General features: G+C 37.2%; 1 protein-coding gene across 5 annotated transcripts in view; it reads left to right on the top strand.

Annotated features, from left to right (window-relative positions):
* Positions 1-23697, top strand: part of RRAS2 (RAS related 2) — an 81003-nt gene extending 57306 nt beyond the window's left edge. For 3 of the 5 annotated variants that reach the window (XM_001171965.8, XM_009459982.5, XM_054661199.2), the window contains exons 2-6: positions 5810-5897; positions 6805-6907; positions 7088-7196; positions 19913-20031; positions 22196-23697. In XM_001171965.8, the coding sequence (XP_001171965.2) occupies positions 5810-5897; positions 6805-6907; positions 7088-7196; positions 19913-20031; positions 22196-22283 (507 nt within the window). In that variant the 3' untranslated portion in view covers positions 22284-23697. Of the gene's footprint in view, positions 1-5492; positions 5611-5809; positions 5898-6804; positions 6908-7087; positions 7197-13771; positions 14146-19912; positions 20032-22195 lie in introns of those variants that run through there. The other 2 variants (XM_063782811.1, XM_054661198.2) reach the window with 2 other exon arrangements.
* Positions 23698-23838: the final 141 nt, after the last annotated feature.

Genomic DNA, 23838 nt, shown 5'->3' with positions numbered 1-23838 from the left:
GAATGGAAGATGAGTGTGAGTGTGTTTTACTTTCAGAGAGGCAGATTAGCAAAGTTATTTGATGTTTAAGCACTAAGCAGGTCACTTTACTTCTCTGACAAAGTCCCTGCCCTCATGGAGTTTCTTTCTAGTTCGGTCGGGGAAGAAATGGACAATAAAAGTAAAAAATAAAAGACAAAGTAGATAAGATATATGTGGTGTTGAGAGAAAAGGAGGAAGGGAGAAAAGAGGGAGGGGGAAAAGAGAAAAAAACCTGGAAAATATTCTGAGCAAGAAAAAATATCAGCCTTCTACATGATGTAGTCTTGAGTAGAATGAGGTGAAAGCTCAGGGTTAAAAAAGGATCACTGTCTTTTTCCTTATGTGCTACCACCAGATTTAGAAAAAATTAATTTTAATATGAAAACTGTCAAATATATACGAAAGTCCAGAGAACCTACAACCATATACACGTTGCCCAGATTCAGTATTTTTCAGGGTTTTCCTACACTTGTTTATCTGTTTCCGTTCTCTCCTTTCCTTTTCCCTTCCCCTTTCTATTCCCTATGGTTTTAGAGAACTCCTACGACTTTCCTGAGAATGATGCTGTGCTCAGAACTGCCCTCCATTTGTTTACAACTCCCCAGTGGTACCTTAGAGCTAGCCTATCCTTTTTCTATGCAAGGGTGGTAGACTTAACCAATGTGCTGGATTCACTGAGTTTCCTAGAATTTCCAGTAAATTACCAGTCCCAGTGTGTAGACCAGGCACCACTCTGTGGCAGTGTTTGGGAACTACACTTTCACCAATAGCTTGGTGTCAGAAGAAAGTGAGTTGTCGCTCCTTACCACTGAAGGCGGAAGGGCAACTCATCCCTTTTTCTCTCCTTCCTTCTTCTTTTCCTCCTTAACGTGGCTTCTTTGAATGGGGAGATACTGAGTTGGCAGTTCTCCTTAGGAGGCCAGCCCGAGCTCCTGTTATGCAATCTAGTGGCATGTAAGCAGGATTATCCTGCTTATCCCAGCATAATATTATACTTTGGCATTATTAGGGGCTTCTGACAAACTTACCCAGATCAATTTTTTTTGAGGCGGGGGTGGAAACAGGGTCTTGCTTTGTTGCTCAGGCTGGAGTGCAGTGGTGCCATCATGGCTCACTGCAGCCTCATCCTTCTTGGCTCAAGCAATCTCCCGACTTCAGTCTCCTACCTCAGCCTCCTGAGTAGCTGGGACTATAGGCGCGTGCCACCATGCCTGGCTAATTTATTTTTTGTAGAGATGGGGGTTGCCCAGGCTTGCCAGACCAGATTTTATCTCTGTCTGAATGTGATAGCTTCCCTAATCCTAAATGTTTCTCCACATCTCCTGACAACGTTAAAGAAACTGAAGTTCATTTGCCCTTCCATACTACTAGGAAGGCATGCTGCCCTTTGAATGGGGGGTATTCCCTGTCTTTTGACTAGGATTCTTCTGCACACATCCTTTCATGTCTATCAGGAAGCATGTGCTCTCTCCATCCTCCACCCTTCCTTTCCCCTCAGTGTACTCTTTTGAGCCCTTGGGTCCACCCTCCTTCCCTATCCTTGCCTGAACCTTTACTGTCTAGCTCAGTGCAATACTGTGCTTGCTTTTTTTTCCTCTTTTTTTCTCTTTCTGCTACAGAACATCCTTTCTGGGCTGTGGTTGGTAACTTTTTATAACTTCAGGAGAGAGACTGTTTTCTTTTCTGGCAAATTGCTGAGGCTGTGTTGATAAGTGAACACATACATAGTTCTGTACATAACTGTAGTATTAACTGTCTAACTTCTCTTGCCTTCTGAACAAGCGTGGTATTGGCACTTCATGCTGTTTGTTTTTTGGCTTGGGTATAGACTTAAAATGCCCGAATCATTCTCTTGCCCCCAGTAATACCTCAACTACTGATGGTTGTATAAAAGGCACTGGACTCTGAAGATAGAGACCTTGTCTTTATGGAGTATCTTTATGGAGTACTTAGTAGGTGCTTCATACATGATCACTGAACAAATGAGTGAGTGAAATCAAGAGAGCAAGGACAATTGGCTGAAGGGTTTCAAGTAGTGGGAATGAGGCTTTGCATGGCGAACAACACAGATCAAACTGGATGGCTTTGCATACTACATAAAACCTGGAGGGCTTTGCATAGTATGTAAAGAAACTACGGAATCCTATAAGCAGCAGGGAGCCATTTAATTTATATGTTCTCTAGAGGTATAATTCATATATGTACAAAAAAATGTACAGATCTTAAATGTACAGCCTGATGGGTTTTTACTTATGTAAATTAACTGTGTAGTTGCTGCTCAGATCCAGAGACTATTTCCAGAACCCCAGCTTTCATCTTGATTCACAACGTTTGGATACCAAGTCCCAGAGGTCATGTGGTTGGTCTGAAGTGTAACTAGGACTGGAATTATTACAGCTACTCCTGAGCTTAGCAAATCTTTATACTTGAGTAAAAAACACTAATTCAGACCATTTAACTGCATGACAAAAATAATAGTTATTATTATGGTTGACATTTATTAATCAGCATGCCTTGGCACTTCATATGCATTATTTCATTTTACCTGCTTCACAGGATTTTGTTCCTATCTCTGTTTTACAGATGCTGAAGATTAGACATGTAAAGTGATTTGCCTTAGGTCCCACAGCTAGGGAATAGCAGAGTTAGAATTAAACCCAGGACACTTCATCACTGGGACTGATTACTTATTGGTGATCTGTTGCCTCAAATATCTGGTACCCAAGTTTAACAAAAATGTTGCCTTTTTGGTGAGAGGTGATGCTTGTATTTGTTACCTGCACACAGAGAATGCTCTTAGGGATATTCTGACCTATGGCTTCTTAGAATTTTGAGAGGGAAAGAGGTTTTTGATTCTATGATAGGCAGTTCCCAGAGTGATGTTTCGTTGGAGGAGGAATCTTTCAATGTGGATGGCTCTTTACGATTTACGTGTAGCCAGTAGATGATGGTCTCTGTAGACAAAGTATGAAGACAGGACACAGCAAAGATTGGGTGTGAACCTAAATATCCAAAAATCCCAACAATTAATTTGTCTTAAAAATTAATATGAGTGGAAATAAATGCATGTAGCAGTATGGCAAAATTCTTGTAATACTAAGATTGTGTTTCGAGAGTTAAGACATCCAAAGAAATGTCCATAGCGAGTAGAGGTAAAACAGTTTATTATACTGGACTTCAAAGTTGCAACAATCTTTTATATAACAATCAAACCAACAATCTTTTGTGCATGTTAATATCTTAATCTCACAATGCCAAGAACTGTCACATTTAAAGAATTCTAGCTATTGTGCATAGCTTGGCATTTGTAAAAAATGTATTTAACATTTGTTTATTATATTTTAGGCCAAATCAGTAGGGACAGTGTAGCACTTTTGGGCATCAGCTGGGAGTAGTCAGTGAAATTCAGGTTTTACAAGATATAAAAGCATGGCATATGGGGAAACATGTTTCAAGAAATGAATCTTAAAAAGTACAGCGCATGCTTTATCCAATTTGCTTGTGAAAGACTGCTGATTCCTGTTGTTTAAAATAGTGGGTGTAGAGAATACTGTTGCCAGTAAAATTTATTTACTTTTTGAAGTGGCATGGGTGCCAAAAAGTAAGTTCATGATTGTTTTGATACCTGCTTTTTTTTTTTTTTAAGGCTAGTTAAGTGAATTGATACCTGTTTGTTTTTAAATGGTGATGGAGTAGTGGAGGAGATGGCTTCCTACTAAAAGTTACTGCTGTTGGTAAACATTTCTTTTACAGACTTTGTTCAATAAATCATGCATTGAAGTGAAACATCAAAAAACAAATAGGAGTATAGATATGGAATTCTGTGATTAAAGTTAAACATTTTAATTTTAATTAAAAAAAATTTTTTTTAAGAGACAGGGTGTTATTCTGTCTTCCAGGCTGGAGCGCAGTGTGGCATGATCATACCTCACTGTAACCTCGAACTCCTGGGCTCAAGCAGTTCTTCTGTCTCAGCCTCCGGAGTAACTAGGACTACAGGTGTACACCACCACATCTGGCTAAGTCTTAAATTTTTCGTAGAGATGCGGTCTCACCTTGTTGCCCAGGCTAGTCTGGAACTCCTGGGCTCAAGTAATTTTCATAAAGTGTTAGGATTACAGGCATGAGCCACCATGCCTGGCTTTAAAGTTATTCTTAAGACTTAAATAAAATGTGGAAAGTGTCCTTCAAAAAAAATATGTAAACTCATGGTATCAGGCAGATTAATATATCTCCTCCCAAAACCAGGGGATTCTTTTCTGTCCTCTTCAAGAGTGCTTGTTTCTGAGTAGCTCTCTGGTGTTTGCATAGGTCACCACGAATGTTGGGTCCCAAGAGCCAGGAACCCTTGCCTGAAGAAGGCTAAATACTCTTGATGCTGGTTCCTAGCATTAAGCTGTCTCCTTCCAAATCATTCCTTCAGATTTTGTAATGAGCCAGTGGGAAAATGGGCTTTGAGGAAGTCAGTCCAAAGTAGATCAAAGGAGATACTCAAAACAAACGGAGGATGATGTTGGTGTCCTGGTTAGTGCCCTTCTGTAAGAAGAGGGAAACGCACTCTCTCAGATTATTGTTGTTTTCTTTTTTAAACCTTTTTCTTTTTTGGAGACAGGGTCTCATCCTGTCACCAAGGCTAGAGTGCAGAGTGGTATGATCATGGCTCACTGCAGCCTTGACCTTCTGGGCTCAGGTGATCCTTTCACCTCAGCCTCTTGAGTAGCTGATTTTTTAAAACCCTTTTAAATAAAACTGAAATGTAGGCTGAGATTCTTCCCTTCTTACTTGGATACTTTAACTGTCCCCCCCCTTTTTTTTATGGTAATGACTTCAGTAGTTGGGAGGGTTTGATCAAAGAAGAGAGGAATAGAATTTAAGATTAAAAAACAACAAAAGATGTCAGTGAAAGAGTAAGTTTGAGGTTCCTACTAATGAAAAAATTTCAAAATGATATTTTCTTATAGTACATAAGGCAGTTGAAAGGGGAATAAGACAAAGTGTGAGAAAAGAAAGGTATAAGATGAAATGTTCCAGGCCTCTTTGTGTTGTCTCCATTTTTTCCAGCTACTTGACTTCTTAGGACTGATGATTATAATCAGGTTGCTAATTCAAATAGGTCTGAATTATAACTTACTGTGTTTTCTAATTTTTCTAGAGTTTGAGATCTAGATTCTTAACCTTAAATAATTATGAAAAAAGTTGTAGATCTTTTACAGTCTTGCATATTTCAGATATGAAAATTTAGAGATACCTAGTACCTTTTCTTCACGTGAAGGTGCTCATAAGAACATTTGGTGGGGAATTGTCATAGAGGGTAAACCCTAGTACAGTGAAAATGTTTTGATTAGTTCTGGGTAAGTGGAATTTGTTAAGCGAAGTTACATTGGTACATTGGTACATTGGTAGGCAGGTAATCATAAATTTTATTTTATTTTTTATTCTATTTATTTTATTTATTTTTATTTTTGAGACAGGGTCTTGTCCTGTCTCCCAGGCTGGAGTACAGTGGCACAATCATGGTTCATTGCAGCCCCAACCACCTGGGCTCAAGTGATCCTCCCACATCAGCCTCCCAAGTAACAGAGACCACAGGTACACACCACGTCAGCTAATTTTTTAATTTTTTAATTTTTTTTTAAGAGATAAGAGTCTTGCTGTGTTACCCAGGCTGGTCTCAAACTCCTGGCCTCAAGTGATCCTTCTCCCTTGGCCTCCCAGAGCATAGGATTACAGGTGTGAGCTACCATGCCTGGCCATGAATTTTGAAATAAAGTTTCTTCTTTTCTTGCAGTCCTATTTTGTAACGGATTATGATCCAACCATTGAAGATTCTTACACAAAGCAGTGTGTGATAGATGACAGAGCAGCCCGGCTAGATAGTAAGTAAACTTCCTTTGTTTGATAATTTGCATATCATATTTTTAAAAAAAGTAAGCGCTGATGTTTTGCTATGTTAAATAATGTATTTGAAATATTAGATGATCTGGAATATTAGCCCATGTCATTTGTAAGTTTTGATTGAAGAGTCTGCGTAATGGGTAATTTAAATATTCCTCAATAAATGAAAAGTAAAACGATATTTGTATTGATCTTGTTCTAGTGAAACTGGTCTCATTGCAGTTTGCTGAAGTTGATTTTATTGGGACAACTGGAAAAAACCTGTCAGGTCTCAACTCTTCTTACCTTTTGGCAAAGGTTAAAATGGATGAAGTGAATATAGAAAAAGTTTGATACTGTTACTTAGAATTTATAGCACAGAGACTTTAGCAAATACTGTTTTGTGTCTAAACATCCCCCCTCTCCACAAAGAAAGCCCTATTCTTCTAATATGTATGATTCTTTTATTTACAGAGATCAAAAATTACATTAGCACCTGCACTAAGTATGGTATTGGGGGATAGTGGTTATAACTCAGATTTCTTTCTTGAATTTACAGGTATCTTTTTCAGTTTTTTCCATGGAGGGGATAAAACATTCAAGTGATTTTAGAGGTTACCTGACTCCATCTGATTAAATGTGTTTGATATTTTTAAGCTTCTAATTAGTATGCTAATATATTCTAACCACAAAGTCGACCCATACTGATGAAGATAAACTCTGTAACTGTCTGCCATTAGAATATATTTGCCTTTAGTATTAAGAATAAAGTACTAAGAAAGGAATGCCATTTCTGTATTATACCAAGTATGAGGCTCTCTAGAGGACTCACATTAATTGGTCTTGCCCTTGTGGGGAAGCAGTTTATAAAAAACAGAAGTATAATTACATTTGTTGTTTTTTCTTTAGTTTTGGATACAGCAGGACAAGAAGAGTTTGGAGCCATGAGAGAACAGTATATGAGGACTGGCGAGGGCTTCCTGTTGGTCTTTTCAGTCACAGATAGAGGCAGGTTTGTACCATATTAGAATGTAGATCCACTGTTCTTGTCAAGATCACTAGACTTTATTGAGTTTGGACTTCTTGTTTTTATAGAAAAAGGAAAAATAAAGTACTAAATGGGGCATGAGACTTGCTGAATTCTGATACTTGACCAAATTGATTAATTTGTTTTTGATTTTTTTTTTTTAAGTTTTGAAGAAATCTATAAGTTTCAAAGACAGATTCTCAGAGTAAAGGATCGTGATGAGTTCCCAATGATTTTAATTGGTAATAAAGCAGATCTGGATCATCAAAGACAGGTGAGAAGGAATTTCACTGTTGGGAAACCAATTGTTTATAATCATGTGAGTGAACTGATAGATTTAAGGAAATAATTGAAAGTCTAGTAAAAAAAAAAAATACTGTGCTCCATGCCACTTAAGTGTTTATAGCTGAGTCTGGCACACTGTATTTACAGAAGTCACAGCAGGTGAAAAATAAAAAGGAAGTAGATTTGGGGAAATTAAAATTTCTTATTTTCAAATAGTTTTTCATAAAATTTTATAAGACTTTATAAGCCTGCAAGTGTTTAAACTAGCTTTATTTGCATGTAATAATTTCTTGGATTACATCCAAAACTCTAACTTAGTTGGATAATTTCAAAGTTACCACTAAAGGCCTAAGTTATCCGGTGTTAATACTAAATTAACTTCATGTAGAGAATGGCTTTCATTTAAATTGCAGTATTTGGATTTTTTTCTAAGTCACTTTAATGACTGAATTTTCTGTTAATTCTTTACATTGGCTAGCTCTAACACTTCAGTAACATTTAATAAAATAATATTTTTAGTATTTAGTTTGCAGGCTAATTTATTCTCACTTGTTTCTTTACCCACTTATTGAAATTTTATTAGTTAAAACAATTTTTTGGTAACATTGCACATTCATCTTTTTTGTAGGGGAGGGGAACAAGGTCAGTTGTATATTAATGCAGGCTGTTCATTTGTATTAGTCCATTCTCATGCTGCTAAAAGGACATACCCAAGACTGGGTAATTTATAAAGAAAAAGAGGTTTAATGGACTCACAGTTTCACATGGCTGGGGAGACCTCACAGTCATGGCGGAAGGCGAAGGAGGAGCAAAGACACGTCTTACATGACGGCAGGCAAGAGAGAGTGTGCAGGGAAACCGCCCTTTATAAAACCATCAGATCTCCCAGAACAGGATGGGGGAAACCACCAATGATTCAATTATCTCCACCTGGTCCCTCCCATGACACGTGGGGGTTATAGGAACTGCAGTTAAAAAAGATGAGATTTGGATGGGAACACAGCCAAACAGTATCAACGTTATATGGCTTTTTTAAAGGTCTTTTGTCTCTACCCCACATCTGAAATGTATTGTTTAAATTGTTTATTTTGCTGGTATTTAAGTATTCTTGTTTTTATATTATGTTGTGTTTACAGATTCTTAGGATTTTGTTGGAAAAGTGTAAATGTCAGGAAAAATTGGTTGATAAACAGCTTTGAGGGCAGCCTTCTATTTTGTAACTGTCTCTGATTTTAGCTGTGTACATAAAATTTTATTGGCGGCATACCCAATTTCAAACACTGACTTAAGAGAAAATGATATATATATATATATATATTTGTTTTGTTTTGAGACGGAGTCTCGCTCTGTCGCCCAGGCTGGAGTGCAGTGGCGTGATCTTGGCTCACTGCAAGCTCTGCCTCCCGGGTTCACGCCATTCTCCTGCCTCAGCCTCCCAAGTAGCTTGGGACTACAGGCGCCTGCCAGCATGCCCGGCTAATTTTTTATATTTTTAGTAGATATGGGGTTTCACCGTGTTAGCGAGGATGGTCTCGATCTCCTGAACTTGTGATCCACCCGCCTTGGCCTCCCAAAGTGCTGGGATTACAGGCATGAGCTACCATGCCTGGCCCAAGAAAATGATATATTATCTTAATGCTAAGATTTGGAAATGTCCACTGATGAAACTTGGTACAGAATAAATTTTCCTGCTAAATCTTGTTCAAATCTGGTTATAAAGTTAGAGTGAAAAAATTTGTTCTTCATTTCAAATCAATATAAACCGTTTGAAATAATTAAGAATATGGCATTGCTTACATTATAAACCTAGCATAGACAGTTCATCTATTTTTTTTTAATTTAATTTTGTTTTTTTTTTAGACCATTTCCTTGAGGTTTCTAAACCTGATTATATTTATTGATGTTGCCCAGTGGACCCTGCCTGTGGCTCTTCTCAGTTCTTTCTAGTACTAGAAACTCTATATGTCATTGCATCTGGGAAATAATGGCAAAGTAGATGTGCATTGAAGGAGTTCTCTTCCTATCTCTCGCTGACTTTTGCCTCACCCCTATATGCTTCCTGCCCTGAATATAGAAATAGGATCTTTCTCAAACCTTCTCATGGTGGTAGCTCCAGTAAAGGAATAGGTAGGAGACCTAGGATAGGTGGAGATCTCCTGTAGGGTAGGCAGTGGCAGATTAGGGAAGGGAGGAGGGTGTATGCCCACTAGAACCCCAAAGAGGCTCTGCCATTATCAGCTTGGGTCTATATGAGTTATTTTTAAGTTGCCTATACACCAGATTGAGGATCCCTAGCCCAAAAATCTGAAATCTGAAATGCTCCAAAATCTGAAACTAGAGGCAACATGATTCCACAAGTGGAAAATTTCACACCTGATCTCATGTGATGTCACAGTGAAAGCTTTGTTTCATACACAAAATTACTTAAAATATTGTATAAAATTATCTTCAGGCTATGTGTATAAAGTGTATATGAAAAGTAAATTTTGTGTTTAGGCTTGGGTCCCATTCCCAAGAACCATCATTATGTATATGCAAATACTGTATTCTAAAATCAAAAAAATTCCAAAATCCCAAACACTTCTGGTCCCATGCATTTTGGATAAGGGATATTCAACCTGTACTGAAGATTGCCAGAATGTGGTATGCAGTTTCCATCTGTCTGCAGACAGTCAACATATTGTGGCACTGGCTTTGTTTGTGTATCATTGGATTATAATTTTTTTCATGGAAGTTTTTTTTTTTACTTTTTGTAAAAGTAATAGATTCTCAGGGTAAAAAAGTGAGAGAACAATATAGGAAATGATTTCCTTATTTCAGTCACCCTAAAGATACGTAGTGTTAGCTTGCAGTAAGTTATTTTGTATTTATTTTTCCATCTAAACCATATAAATAGACATAAATTATGTATATCTTGAAAAGCTTAGATGTATATATATCCAAGGGAGAAAAGCAAGTGCCTGAAATCTGATTGCTTAGTTTTCTGCTCATTTATATGGCGTCTACCCTCTGAAGGATAGACACAAAGAAAAGTTTTATTCCTCCTTATGCTTTTTCTTCCTTTGCACCTGTACTCAGGCATGTTAACTACTCTCACTTTAAAGTCATGACCACTAATCTTTATGGGCCTTTAGTGCTGACTGGGAATCCTACATTTCCCTAGTCCACCTATTTATTTCCCATTTGTTTGGAAAATTTTTACATACTTTCTCATTTTCTTCAACCTGTAACACTTTCTTCTCTTTCCTCACTCTCAGCTGATAATGTGTATGTTTTCCTGTTTCTGTGAGAAATTTCTACATGTCCTTACCTCCATATCTACTAACCTGAGTGCACAGGTACCCCATCAAGTTCACTTCCCTCCACTTACATGGATAAACTGTTCATCTGTCTATGATCAACTTCTCCACCAGACACTGGATCCTGTTCCTTCTCACCAACTCATGGACATTACCCCAGCAGTTGTTCTATTTCAGATGAACATTTCTGCATGATCATTCCCATCAGCATACAACATGCTACAATGTCTCTTATCTTTAAAACAAAAAAACTACAGCATAAACTTTTAATCTCACATTCCCCTCTGAGTATATTTTTTCTGCCCCTCTTTAATAGCAAAACTCCTGAAACTTACTTTCTCTACTTTTTCTCCTGCCGTTCTTGATTCTACAGACATCAGGCATTCAGTGCCACTGTCAGTATCACTAATTGGACAAATGTCAGTGACACTTGACATGGTTGATCACTTCCTTTTTGAAGCACTTTCTTTACTTAGCTCTGAGATAGTATTTCCTGCTCCTCCAGCCTCCCCAGTATCCTTTGTTGGTACTACTTTGTCTCCTTGTCTCTCTAAAGTGTCTTGGGCTCTGGATGTGCAAAGACAAACATGCTTTATCTCCCACCCTTAGGGGGCATGCTATTGAAATTGAGATACTATAGCATGAAATTGAGATGCTATAGTAGAGGTTTTTACCTTTTTTTCCCCCCTGAAACGGGTCTTGCTTTGTCTCCCAGGCTGGAGTGCAATGGCACGATCTCGGCTCACTGCAACATCCACCTCCCGGGTTCAAGCGATTCTCCTGCCTCAGCCTCCTGAGTAGCTGGGCTTACAGGCACGGGCCACCATGCCCAGCTAATTTTTTATATTTTTAGTAGAGATAGGGTTTCACCATGTTGGCCAGGCTGGTCTCAAACTCCTGATCTCATGATCTGCTGCCTTGGCCTCCCAAAGTGATGGGATTACAGGTGTGAGCCTCTGCGCCCAGCCGGTTTTTACCTTTTTAACATCTCTTCACAATTAAAGGTGTCCGTCTATAATGTCTTGACACACTTACGTGTTCTACCAAGTCAACTTGGACAGGCCACGGCAATGCTGTAAAAGCTTCTTTCCGCCTGTTCAGAGATGTTTAGTTTTTTGTCATCTGTAGGTTCTGAGTAACCAGTCTGGCTTGCTCTCTGTTGCCGACACAGCTTGTTTTTTTCTACCTTTGTCTTAGACTTGATCCTTTGTAGTTTCTTTACCTTCTAGCCTATTTTCTTGTAGATAATAAATGCCATTTCTCCTTGTTCTTTGAATTTGTGGGTCAGCACTGGCCATTTCTACCACTGGCTCCTGAGATTCTGAACCCCACCAGGGTTCAGGGATATCATCCAGAAGAGGCTTTGCTTGCTTGCTTGCTTATGGCCTCTGTATCTGTGGACTGGGTTGCTTCTTTCATCCTTCCATCCATTCATCCAGTATTTATTGAACACCTTTTCTAGGCAGTCGATGATGCAGCAGTAGACAGATAGTCACTGAGGTTTACGTGAAATAAAAAGATATCTGTAGAATTTGAGTGGTTGTTTAGTATTACCAGTCATCTGGTCCCTTAAGATATGCCAGTCATTTTGTTTATTCTGCTAAAGGTGTAGGAAGAAAACATAGGTAAATGATTTGCTTACCTTTGCTAAAATATGAAAGTAGGTAAATATAACAACACTTGAATCTGAAATTAAATAGCACAGTATGTTGGCTTAGACAGTGGAATTTCATGATATATCTTATTTCAAGTTCCTTGTCCTCAACTCAGCCCTGTCTAGAGATCAACTGTCTTTGCTTTTTTGTCTTTACCATCTTTCTCCTGGCTTACCTTGGTTGTTCCCTCTTTTTCCCCTCCTTTTAGTTGCTTAATTATTAATCGTTACTATTAATTTGAGAAAATAACTTATTATACTTAAAATAATAGATAGCTAAGTATATCAATCCAGACTCCCATCTGTCAGTACTTTTGACCAGTGTGCCCCCTACAGCCTCCTAGGAAAAAGAACCCCTCCTCAAATAGTAGAGGATCTTACACATGTGGCCTTATCTGTGCCTTATGTGCGTCTAAAAGGGTTTAGATGGTGAATGTAGGTGTAGGTACTATGAGGGTTTCTCGGTTTTGACAGGTCAATTTTGTTCAGGCTTTATCGTTAGCATATAGAACAGAGGTATGCACTAAATAAGTATTTGTTGAGTGGATGAATCTGGGTGCCAGTGAGTTAAGACGTTGTATTAATGTGATGATTCTTTTTACATAATAGATGTTTGTGAAAACAAGTTTTGCTTCTGTAAACTTCATTAACTTGACATAACTCTGAGCACTGAAATGTAGTTTATTCTATTTGGAAATATGTAGTACTAGATGAGCTCATACATGTTATTGTGAACTGCTGCTGCTACTTGTGTTTTTGAACTGAGTCTTACTGGAAGCTTCCAAATGTAGTTCTGTGAATTTGTTGCATCAGATTTGCCCTGGTTATTTAAAACAAAACATGTCTGGGAAGTGCTGAAATCTACCAAATCAGAATATCCAGGAGATGAGGCTTAATATTATTTGGTATCTTTATGAAATTATCTGGGTTGAGGAACCTCTAGGAAGTACTTACTTTTGTAACTTTCAGTTTTCTTTTGATTTCTAACTTCCACAGTGCTATGGCTCTGTTCCGGTATGTTGTCCTTTTTGTCTTTTATTGTTTGCTTTGGTGATGGCAATGCTATTTCTACTTAGTTAAAAGTATGCTGTGTCAGCTCACAAGCATGTGGTTAGAGATTTCTTCACCAGAAATGTATGTATAAATTTGTTGGCTTTGTTTCCTGGAAGACAGTGATGTGAAACCATGCTTTAAAAACAAATAAATGGCTGGGCATGGTGGCAAACACCTGTGATCCCAGCACTTTGGGAGGCCAAGGCAGGCAGATCCCTTGAGCCCAGAAGTTCAAGACCAGCCTGGACAACGTGGCAGGACCCTGTCTCTACTAAAAATAAAAAAAAATTAGGCATGGTGGCACGTGCCTGTAGTCCCAACTACTCAAGAGGCTGATGTGGGAAGGTCACCTGAGACTGGGAGGTTGAGTCTTCAGTGAGCTGTGGCCATGCCACTGCACTCCAACCTGGGTGACAGAGTGAGACCCTGTCCCAAAACCAAACTAAACAAAACAAAAACAAGTGAAGCACATAACCCTAGCAGCAGGATTGTTTTATCATGTAGACCATGAATTAATTAACATTTTTTTTTTCTTCTTTTTTTTTTTTTTGGAGACAGAGTCTTGCTCTGTCAACCAGGCTAGAGTACAGTGGCGCAATCTTGGCTCAGTGCAACCTCCACCTCCCGGGTTCAAGCAATTCTCCTGCCTCAGCTTCCCGAGTAGCTGGGATTACAGGCCCGTGCCATCACACCCGGCTACTTTTTGTATTTTTAGGAGAGATAGGGTTTCACCATGTTGGCCAGGCATGTCTTGAACTCCCGACCTTAGGTGATCCACCCACCTCGGCCTCCCAAAGTGTTTGGATTACAGGCATGAGCCACCATGCCTGGCCTAACTTTTTTTACCCTATATAAAGATAGGTGAGTTGCTATTCCTGTTTATGTGAATTACATTATGCATGATGGGTAGGACAAGGTATCTTTTTGAGGAATAATGGAGCGGGAAAACTACTGGAAAAATTCTAAGTACGTGTATTTCCTTCCCCCAATCATATTTACCCCAACAAAGTAAGTAGTTTATTGAGATTTCTTTTACTTTTTGTGTATATATATATTTTTTAACTTAAGAATGTACCTATTTGGTTAGTTGTACACCATTTACTTAACATATGTTTACTTATTAAGCTGCTAAGCATGCTTCTAAGCTTTGGATGTACAAAGACAAACCTGTCTTAACTTCCTAGCCTCAGAGGACATGATGACGTGGTGAAAGAATAAGAAAACAAAACGAAAAATTTTACTGTGGTATTGTTAGAGGCTTGTCAGTGGTAACCAGATGGTGTGATGGGAGCTCTGAGAAGGTGGTTCCAAAACAGCACCAACACTTAGGGGGAAGTTTCATTGCTCAGGTCTTGAAAGGTTAGTGAGGAAGAATTTGAGAGTGTAGAGTTGAGAGAGAAGGGATGACATCCCAGGAAGAAGAAACAGAATTTGTGACGGCATAGGGGTATTTTATATGAAGGAATTTCACATGTCAAATTTTCCTAAAACAGAAATTGTCCTGTCTAAAATTGGTGGTTCTGTGAAGCTTTCTGTGTTTACTCGGCTTCCTTCCTTATCGTTAATTGTTCTGGTAACTTGATCAGTTTATATTTCAAATGCATAGCCTTGTGGCACATACGTTATTTTGAAGAGAGACAAAGTAAATTTAAAAGTTAGATAAACTTAGATATACCAGTGCTATGTAGAACCTGCCCGTTATCCTGTTGGAATGCCACAGGGCACAAACAGTTATGAAGTAGTTGTTGGATATATGTATATTGGTGTACTAAACTAATGATACTGTATTGAGGCTGCTAAATTTTTGGAATAGAATATTAAACTGGGAGAACAAATTACCTAAAAAGTTTAGAAGGAACAATACCTTGAGCTCAAACAGGGCTAGGAATAATTCATATTCTAATCAATCAAAGTAGAAAACCTTATATTTCTTGGAGTATTGGATAGTATAACTCAGAAGGGCTTTGTCCCAGTAGTGGGGCAAAATTAGCCAAACTAAATGCTGTTCTGGTACCCTGTAACAAAACCTAGAGCATGACCTGAAAGGATAACGTGTTTCCAAATAACTGCATCCTAGGAGAAAGCTCAGGAATGTGTTTAGGAATACAAAATATCTGATACCTGATACGTAAAAGTCCCAGCCTTCTACTCAGAAATTCCCATACATATAAAGAAGCAAGAAAATATGACCCACAATAAGGAAACAAATAATTAATAGGAGCAGATCCAGAAATGACAAAGATAATAGAATTAGTGGACAGAGACATTAAAACAGTTATTTTGACCATATTTTATGCAATCAAGAAAACATGTTAGAGACATGAAAGATGTAAACAGATCCAAATCAAACTTTCAGAAGTAAAACTACAATGTCTGACATGAAAAATGCACTGGATGGGATTAACAGCAGAAGTCATTGCTGAAAATTTCCACATTTGATGAAAAATACACACATCCAAGAAGCTCAACAAACCGGAGCACAAGAAATATGAAGAAAATTATAAGATACATTATAATGAAATCACTTAAAATCAGTGGTAAAGAAAAGAATCTGAAAAATAGCCAGACGGGGGGAAAAGAGCACATTACATATGGAAGAACAAAGATAAGGATGGCAGGAGTCATCATTGCATCTCATTGAACAGTGAAGCCAGAAGATAGTGGTGCAGAATCCTTTAAGTACTGATAGCAAAAACTATCAACTAGGATTCAATACCTACTAAAAATTTATTTCAGAAATGAAGATGAAATAAAGACTTTTCCCAGACATGTAAAAGTGAGATAATTCATCCGCAGCAGACCTGCATTACAAGAAATGTGAAAAGATGTCCTTAGGCAGAAGGGAAGTGATACCAAATGGAAATCTGAAAATGAATACAGAGTACTAGAGATGGTAATTATGTGGATAAATATAAATTACTCTTACCATAACTGAATATTTAAAGCAAAAATAATAAATGCATTGTGAAGTAAAAGTTAATAACAAAAAAGAGCAGGAGGGAGAAATATTGTTGTTAACTAGTTTGTTTTTTTCTTGAGAGACGGGTTCTCACTGTGTTGCCCAGACTGGCCTTGAACTCTTGAGCTCAAGTGATCCTCTTGCCTCAGCCACCCAAGTAGCTGGGACTTTAGGCACACACCACTGCACCTGGCTCTGTTGTAAGATTCTTAAACCATACTTGAATTGGTATGGTATCTTTTGAATTAGACTGTCATGAATTAAAAATGTATACCATAAATTCTGAAGCAGCCACTGAAATAACAGATATATAGTTAATTAACCAACAAAGGAGGTAAAATGCAATCATAAAAACAACTCAGCTAACCCAAAAGAAGGTAGAGAAAGAAGACAACTAGAACAAAGAATAGATAATATGGATAGGAAACTAATAGCAAGATAACTCAACTGTATCCATGAGCACATTAAATGTAAATTGCCCAAATGTCTCAATTAAAAGGCAGATGTGTTAGATTGAATAAAAAAACAAGATGCTACAAGAAATCTACTTTAAATGTGAAGACACAAAGGTTAAAGTAAAAGGATGGAGTAAGATATTTATATAGCTACTTTAATTATTTTCATGATTGCCTGGCTAGCAATAATGAAAATAATTAAAGTAGCTATATGAATATCAGACAAAGATTTCAGAGCCAAGAATATTACCAGAGATAAAGAAGAGTGTTTTATAATGATAAGGAGATTAATTCCTCAAGAGGACATAACAGTCCCAAACATTCGTGATCTAATAGCTTCAAAAATCTTGAAGGAAGATGTTAAGAACTACAAGGAAAAATAGACAAATTCACACTTAAAATCAGAGACTTCAATACCCCTCTCAATAACTGATAGGAAGGTAGAAAGAAAATCAGTAAGGATACAGATGACTTGAACAACAATATTGAACAACATATCCTAATTGACATTAAGTGTACCCTTTACCCAACAACAGTAGAATGCACCTTCTTTTGAAAGAAGAATGGATCATAAAGTAAGCCTCAATAAATTTAAAAGGATTTTAGTCAGATAGTGTGTAATTTCCTGACCACAGTAGAATTAACTTGGAAATTAATAACAGAGAGGTATCTAGGATATCTTCAAATATTGGGAAATTAACATATTCCAACTAACCCTTGGGTCAAGAAAATGAAAAGGGAAATTACAAAGTATCATGAACTGAATGAAAATTAGAACACAACATCAAAATTTATAGCGTGCTACTAAAGAAGTATATATAGAGACATTTGTAGCACTAAATATTTGTATTAGAACAAAGGTCTCAATTCAGTGACCTTTAGTTTCTTCCTTAAGAAATAAGAAGAAAAAGAGAAAATTAAAACCCATAGTAAGTAGAAGGGAAATAATAAGAGACTGAAGACCAGTGAAATGGAAAATAGTAAAACCATAAAGGAAAGAAAAACTGGCAGAGTGTAGTGGCTTATGCCTGTAATGCCAACACTTTGGGAGGCTGAGGCAGGAGGATTGCTTGAGCCCAGCAGAGCAGTTCAAGACCATCCTGGGTAACATAGTGAGACCCCACCTCTACCAGAAAAAATAAAAAATAAAAACCCTAAACTGGCTTTTTGGAAGATCAGTCAAATTGACAAGACTCTTGCCAGAATGATCAGATAAAAAAGAGAAAAGACACAATATCAGGATTGAGAGCGGTATCTTCACTTTAGATCCTTCAGATGTTTGAAAGATAATAAATACTATAAACAATTTTATGCCAATAAATTCAGCAAGTTAAATGAAATGGACATATTACTTGAAAGGCACAAAATACCAAAATTCACTCAAGGGAAAAGAAAAGATAATATCAGTAGTACTTTATCTACAAAATAAATTGAGTTTGTTTTAAAAACTTTCCTCAAAGAAAACTTCAAGCCCAGATAGATTTGCCGGTGAATTATACCACACATTTAAGGAAGAAATACTACTGATTCTGTACAAAGTGTTCCAGAACATTGAAGAGGAGAGAAAATTCTTTCCAACTTGTGTGAAGCCAGCATAGCACTCAGAAACCCAAACCAGAGGAAAGCATAAGAAATCCACAGTCCAATATCTCTCATGAACACAGATATAAAGATTCTTAATAAAATATTAAATAGAATTTAACAATATATAAAAAGGGCAATATATCACTCAAGGAGAGTTTATTCCTGCAATGGGTTGTTGGTTTGATATTTGACAGTGAGTCAATATAATTCATCATATTAGCAGTCTAAAAAGGAGAAATCATATAATCATCTCAGTAAGATGCAGGAAAAAACATTTGGCAAATCCGCCATCCATTCCTGATAAACGCCTTATGCAAAGGGAGTAGTGGAGAACTTTGTTAACCTGAGAAAGGACATCTACAAAAAAATTCTCTAACTGACAGCATACTTAATGTTGAACAACTAGCTTTGTTTCTAAGATCCAAAATAGGTCAAGAGTATTCCCGTCACCACTTACGTCATTGTACTGGAGGTTCTAGGTAGTGCACTAAGGCTGGAAAAGGAGATAAAAGATATCCACATCAAAAAGCAAGAAATAAAATTGTCTTTATTAGCAAATGACATGGTTATGTAGAAATGCCTGTGGAATTTACAAAAGAACTCCTAGATAAATGAGTTCAGAATGCTTCCAGAGTATGAGATATACAAAAATTATGATCCTATTTTTATAGTGTAAAAACTATGTATCATTGAAAAATGACCAAAAGAACATGGTTCTCTATGGTTGATAGGTTCTTAAATTTTCTTTGATTTTTTTTTTTCCCCCAATTTGGCTTTTCTAATTTTTCATCAGGTGTTTACTTTTGTGATAATAATAGCCATAAAAGGTATTGTTTTCAGAAATATAATTTTAAGCCCCACTATATAAATGTAAATGTAATAGAGTTTAATAATTTTTAGTAAACATCACTATTCAAATCCTTACATTTAAAACATGTAGGAACTTACATTCAGTTTATGTTTTCTTATTCTGACCTGCCATTTTATACATCAATCAGCTATGCCACCTTTCCTTGATCTCCAAAATATAAGGCATTGTGAGGGCCTGTGATTGCATTCATAATTCATTTCTCCCCACATATTGATGAGTGTCACCTGTGTACCAGGTTTTGGGGAATGCAATGATGAAGAGACCTTATGGCCTCTGAAACTTACACTTTTCTCCATCCTCACCTCTTGCCATTTTCTCTCTTTGCTTAATGTATTCCAGCTATATGATGCTTCTTTTAGTTCTTGGAAAGCCCATTCACTCTCATGGCCTCACACATTCAGTTTTCTCTGGCAAGGATACTTCTTCACACCCCCACCCTCCACCCCTCAACTCCATACTCTGTTATCTTCTGGGCTTAAATGTCACTTCCTCAGGGAAGCTTTCGCTGATCTCCCTGACAGGGTTGTATACTTTAATAGCACCTACACTTTCCCTTCCCAGAATGTATTACTGTTGTATTTAATACTTTTTGTGTGATCTGTATTTGGAAATATTGTTGTAGGCTAGTATTTCCATCACAGATATGTTCTACTGCATTGTTCTGCAGAGGTGGGCTTTAGTTTATCTTGAGCTGTTAAGTCTGTTGTTTCATCTTATGATAAAACAACTTGGCCTCTTGGCTGAATTATTAGCACAATCTGTGGCCAGGATTAGATGGAACAAATCCAGTTGTTAATAATGTACCATAAACATAACTGTTGGAATTTCAGGTAACACAGGAAGAAGGACAGCAGTTAGCACGGCAGCTTAAGGTAACATACATGGAGGCATCAGCAAAGATTAGGATGAATGTAGATCAAGCTTTCCATGAACTTGTCCGGGTTATCAGGTAAGCAAAACACATTCTAGAAGTGTGTTTTAATAAATTACTATTAAATGTTTTTAGTAAGGATATTTTATATGGAAGTGATTCCTTTCTAGGGATTAATGCACATGGTGCATTACAATTTTTAAGTACATATTCTAGGCACTTCTAGAATATAAAATATAATTTAATTATGAAGTATAAAGTACACATAGGATTTTGATAAGAATAAATGCTGCTTCCAAAGGGGGTGATGGTGTGAAGATAGTGATGACAGCAGCTAACTTTTGCACGGTAATCTCTGCCAGCTTCTGTGCTAAACGTTTTTACATGTATTATTACATGTAATCCTCACCCTCGCCCAATAAACTAAATACTGTTTTATCCTCACTTTCAGAGGAGAAAACGGGGGTACAGAGAAAGAAGTTAAATAGCTTGTTCAAATTAAGACATATTAAATGGCAGAACTGGGGCTTTAATTCAAATCTCTGATTCCAGAGCCTGTGCTCCTACCTTTCTTTTTATCCAGCTCATCCCAGGCTAAGAGTAAACCAGGTAGTAGAGATTAAATAATCCTGTAAGGTGTGAAGTATAATGTCCCACACAACAGAGAATTTTTCCGTTAGATGCCATAGGGGGGCCTTTTGGTTTAAAAAGTGTTAACGGGTTCCAAGAAGCTTAAGGTGTTGGGTGAGGTCTGATAGAATTACTAGGTACGTTTGTGGGTGAGAAAGATGAAGTTGCTTTAGTGAGTAGGATTTGATTTATTATTTTGGGTCTTGATGCCTGGCCCCTGTTTCATACTCTGCTCTGTAGATCTGGGATTCTCTGCTAGTTAGACAGTTTGATAGGAATGTGAAGTGGGCTGCTTTTTTTTTTTTTTTTTTTGGAAACAGAGTTTCTCTCTGTCACCCAGGCTGGAGTGCAGTGGTGTGATCTCGGCTCATTACAACCTCCGCCTCCTGGGTTCAAGCAGTTCTCTGCCTCAGCCTCCTGAATAGCTGGGATTACAGGCGCCTGCCACCACACCCAGCTAATCTTTGTATTTTTAGTAGAGATGGGGTTTCACCATATTGGCCAGGCTGGTCTCGAACTCCTGACCTCGTGTTCCACCCGCCTCAGCCTCCCAAAGTGCTGGGATTACAGCGTGAGCCACCGCACCTGGGCTGCGTATTTATTTTGTATCTAAGGTAAATTGACACCTGAGCGATGATCTTCTACTTATTAGCTCCTTGCCAAGGCATTGTCTTTCTGTGGAGGAAAAAAAAGTGAAGGTTATAGCTTTTTCTTTTTTAGTAGTTTGTTAAAAATCCCAGTCCCATTTTTTTTTTAATGGTAAGAGTCTTGGTTTTATAAGATGAAAAAGAGATCTGGAGATGGATGGCGATGATGGTTGCACAACATCATGCATATACTTAATACCATCAAATTGTATACTTAAAAATGATTAAGATGGAAAATTTTATGTTATATGTATTTTACCCCCCTTTCCCATTCCAGTTCCATTTTAGTGTTAAGCAACTGATGAGGCAGTGCCTTCTTAAAATAATTATGACTGCTGTTTTGAAATGTTGTCCTTTGTTTTGGTTCTTAGGATCTCTCGTTATCCATCAGTAATTCAGGAATGAGGGGGGAAGTAGAGGAGGTTTTTTGTTTGTTTTGTTTTTAATGCCAGGAGCTATTAGATATATTTTAACATCACAAGATCTTTAATCCTCACAACAGCTGTGAAAGGTAGGTTTCCATTATTCCCCTCTAAAAAAAACTGAGGCTCAGACTAGGTCAACTAACTTTGTCTAATACTGAATTTAAAAAATGGCAGAAGACAGATAAGACCTGCATACCTCGTAAGGTTAATTTTATATTGCACTCTAATGATGAATCTTTATTCTTAAGGATACCTTAGAGTCATGGAATTTCAAATAGGGATGGGAACTTAGAGATTACTGAGTCTAGTATCTGGTCTGATTCAGGACTCATCCATTAAAGCAGCTTCATAGCTCTGCTTGTGCTAGTGTTGATGCGTTTGTGCCCTTTTTTGGTGGGGGTAGGAAAGAGAAATTCCCTCGTTGAAGTTTAACACTAAAAAGCATACACACTTAAAGTGAACTTGTACAAAAAATAACCTGTGTTTGTAATAGTAGATTACCAAGAAGGCAATTATATTTTAGAATTTTTTATCTTACAGAAAATTTCAAGAGCAGGAATGTCCTCCTTCACCAGAACCAACACGGAAAGAAAAAGACAAGAAAGGCTGCCATTGTGTCATTTTCTAGAATCCCTTCAGTTTTAGCTACCAACGGCCAGGAAAAGCCCTCATCTTCTCTTCTTCTCCTCAGTTTACATCTTGTTGGTACCTTTCTAGCCTTAGACAAATGATCACCATGTTAGCCTTAGACCAAGAAGCTGGCTAGTCCTTTCTGTGAAGCTAATACAATGGTCATTTCCAGACAAATTTAAAGGAAACACTAAGGCTGCTTCAAAGATTATCTGATTCCTTTAAAATATATGTCTATATACACAGACATGCTCTTTTTTTAAGTGCTTACATTTTAATAGAGATGAATCAGTTTTGGAATCTAAGCTGTTTGCCAAGCTGAAGCTACAGGTTGTGAAATAATTTTTAACTTTTGGAATCATACTGCCTACTGTTACTCTAAATAGAAATATAGGGTTTTTTTAATGTGAATTTTTGCCTATCTTTAAACATTTCAATGTCAGCCTTTGTTAACCTTAAATACACTGAATTGAATCTACAAAAGTGAACCATCTCAGACCTTTACTGATACTACAACTTTTGTTTTCTGATGGCCAAAATACCAAATGCCTATTGTATTTATGGATTAAAAACTGCTCATAAAAGCCTGTGTTACTACTCCTACTCTTGGAGATGATAATATTCTACGTGGTCAAATATTTGGACTCATTTAGGACTTAGATATCTCAGTGTACTTGATTTTTTAATTTAACTCTTTTTCACAGCCATGCTAAGGGTAAAAAGGAATAATTTCTGTCTGTCTTCCTTTTCAAGTATTTCTGGGTAAGGGATTCAAAAAACTAAAACTGTTTTTGTTTGTAATATAAAATATGGAATTGATCTTTCCGGGGTCAGAGATGATTAATGTTTTTGCTATATACTTTTATACATTATTTTCTTATCAAACTAGTTAACAAGTATTTTTATATGTTTGTAAGCAGATATGCTTTCATAGCATACCTTGTGTATATGTAAAGATAAGTATTTAATTCTCACTGTTCACTTTTAACTGACAAAGAAAAACAAGTGGAAACTACAGAAACTGTGGTAGAACTTTTACTTGCTGGTCTGGTCTTGGTTGTACCCATCTTTGGCCAGTCACACAACTACTCAAGAAACCTTCCCAATAGAGTACAACAGGATGAGACTCTGAAATCACTTTCAGTATTCCCTGCTAGATATTGATTGTTATTTCAAGTATTAAGTGTAAGCTTTTAATGGATAATTAGTATAACTGTGGATGGCATCTGATTTTGTTTTTAATTCTGTGGATTGTGTTTAAGCAATTCAATAGTATGTTCCTGATTTTGAGATGCTAAGTGGTATTGCACAGTTGTCACTTTATCAAGTGTGTACAACAGTCCCATGAAGTTTATAGAGCATACCCTTGTATAGCTTCAGGTGCTAGAATTAAAATTGATCTGTTATCACAAGATGATGTTTGATTACTCATTGTGTTAATTAAGTGGTTTCTTAAGGGAACTCAAGTGTTAGTGAAACTTACTTTAGTAGCTCTGTTCCTTTTCTCTAGTGCCTTAGGGTTTGAATCTAAAAGTCAGCATTGGTCGTTCAGC

This window comes from Pan troglodytes, chromosome 9 (genome assembly GCF_028858775.2).
Source record: "Pan troglodytes isolate AG18354 chromosome 9, NHGRI_mPanTro3-v2.0_pri, whole genome shotgun sequence".
Taxonomy (NCBI): domain Eukaryota; kingdom Metazoa; phylum Chordata; class Mammalia; order Primates; family Hominidae; genus Pan; species Pan troglodytes.
Note: the sequence above shows the minus strand (reverse complement) of the source record. Positions and strands in the feature narration are given on the sequence as shown.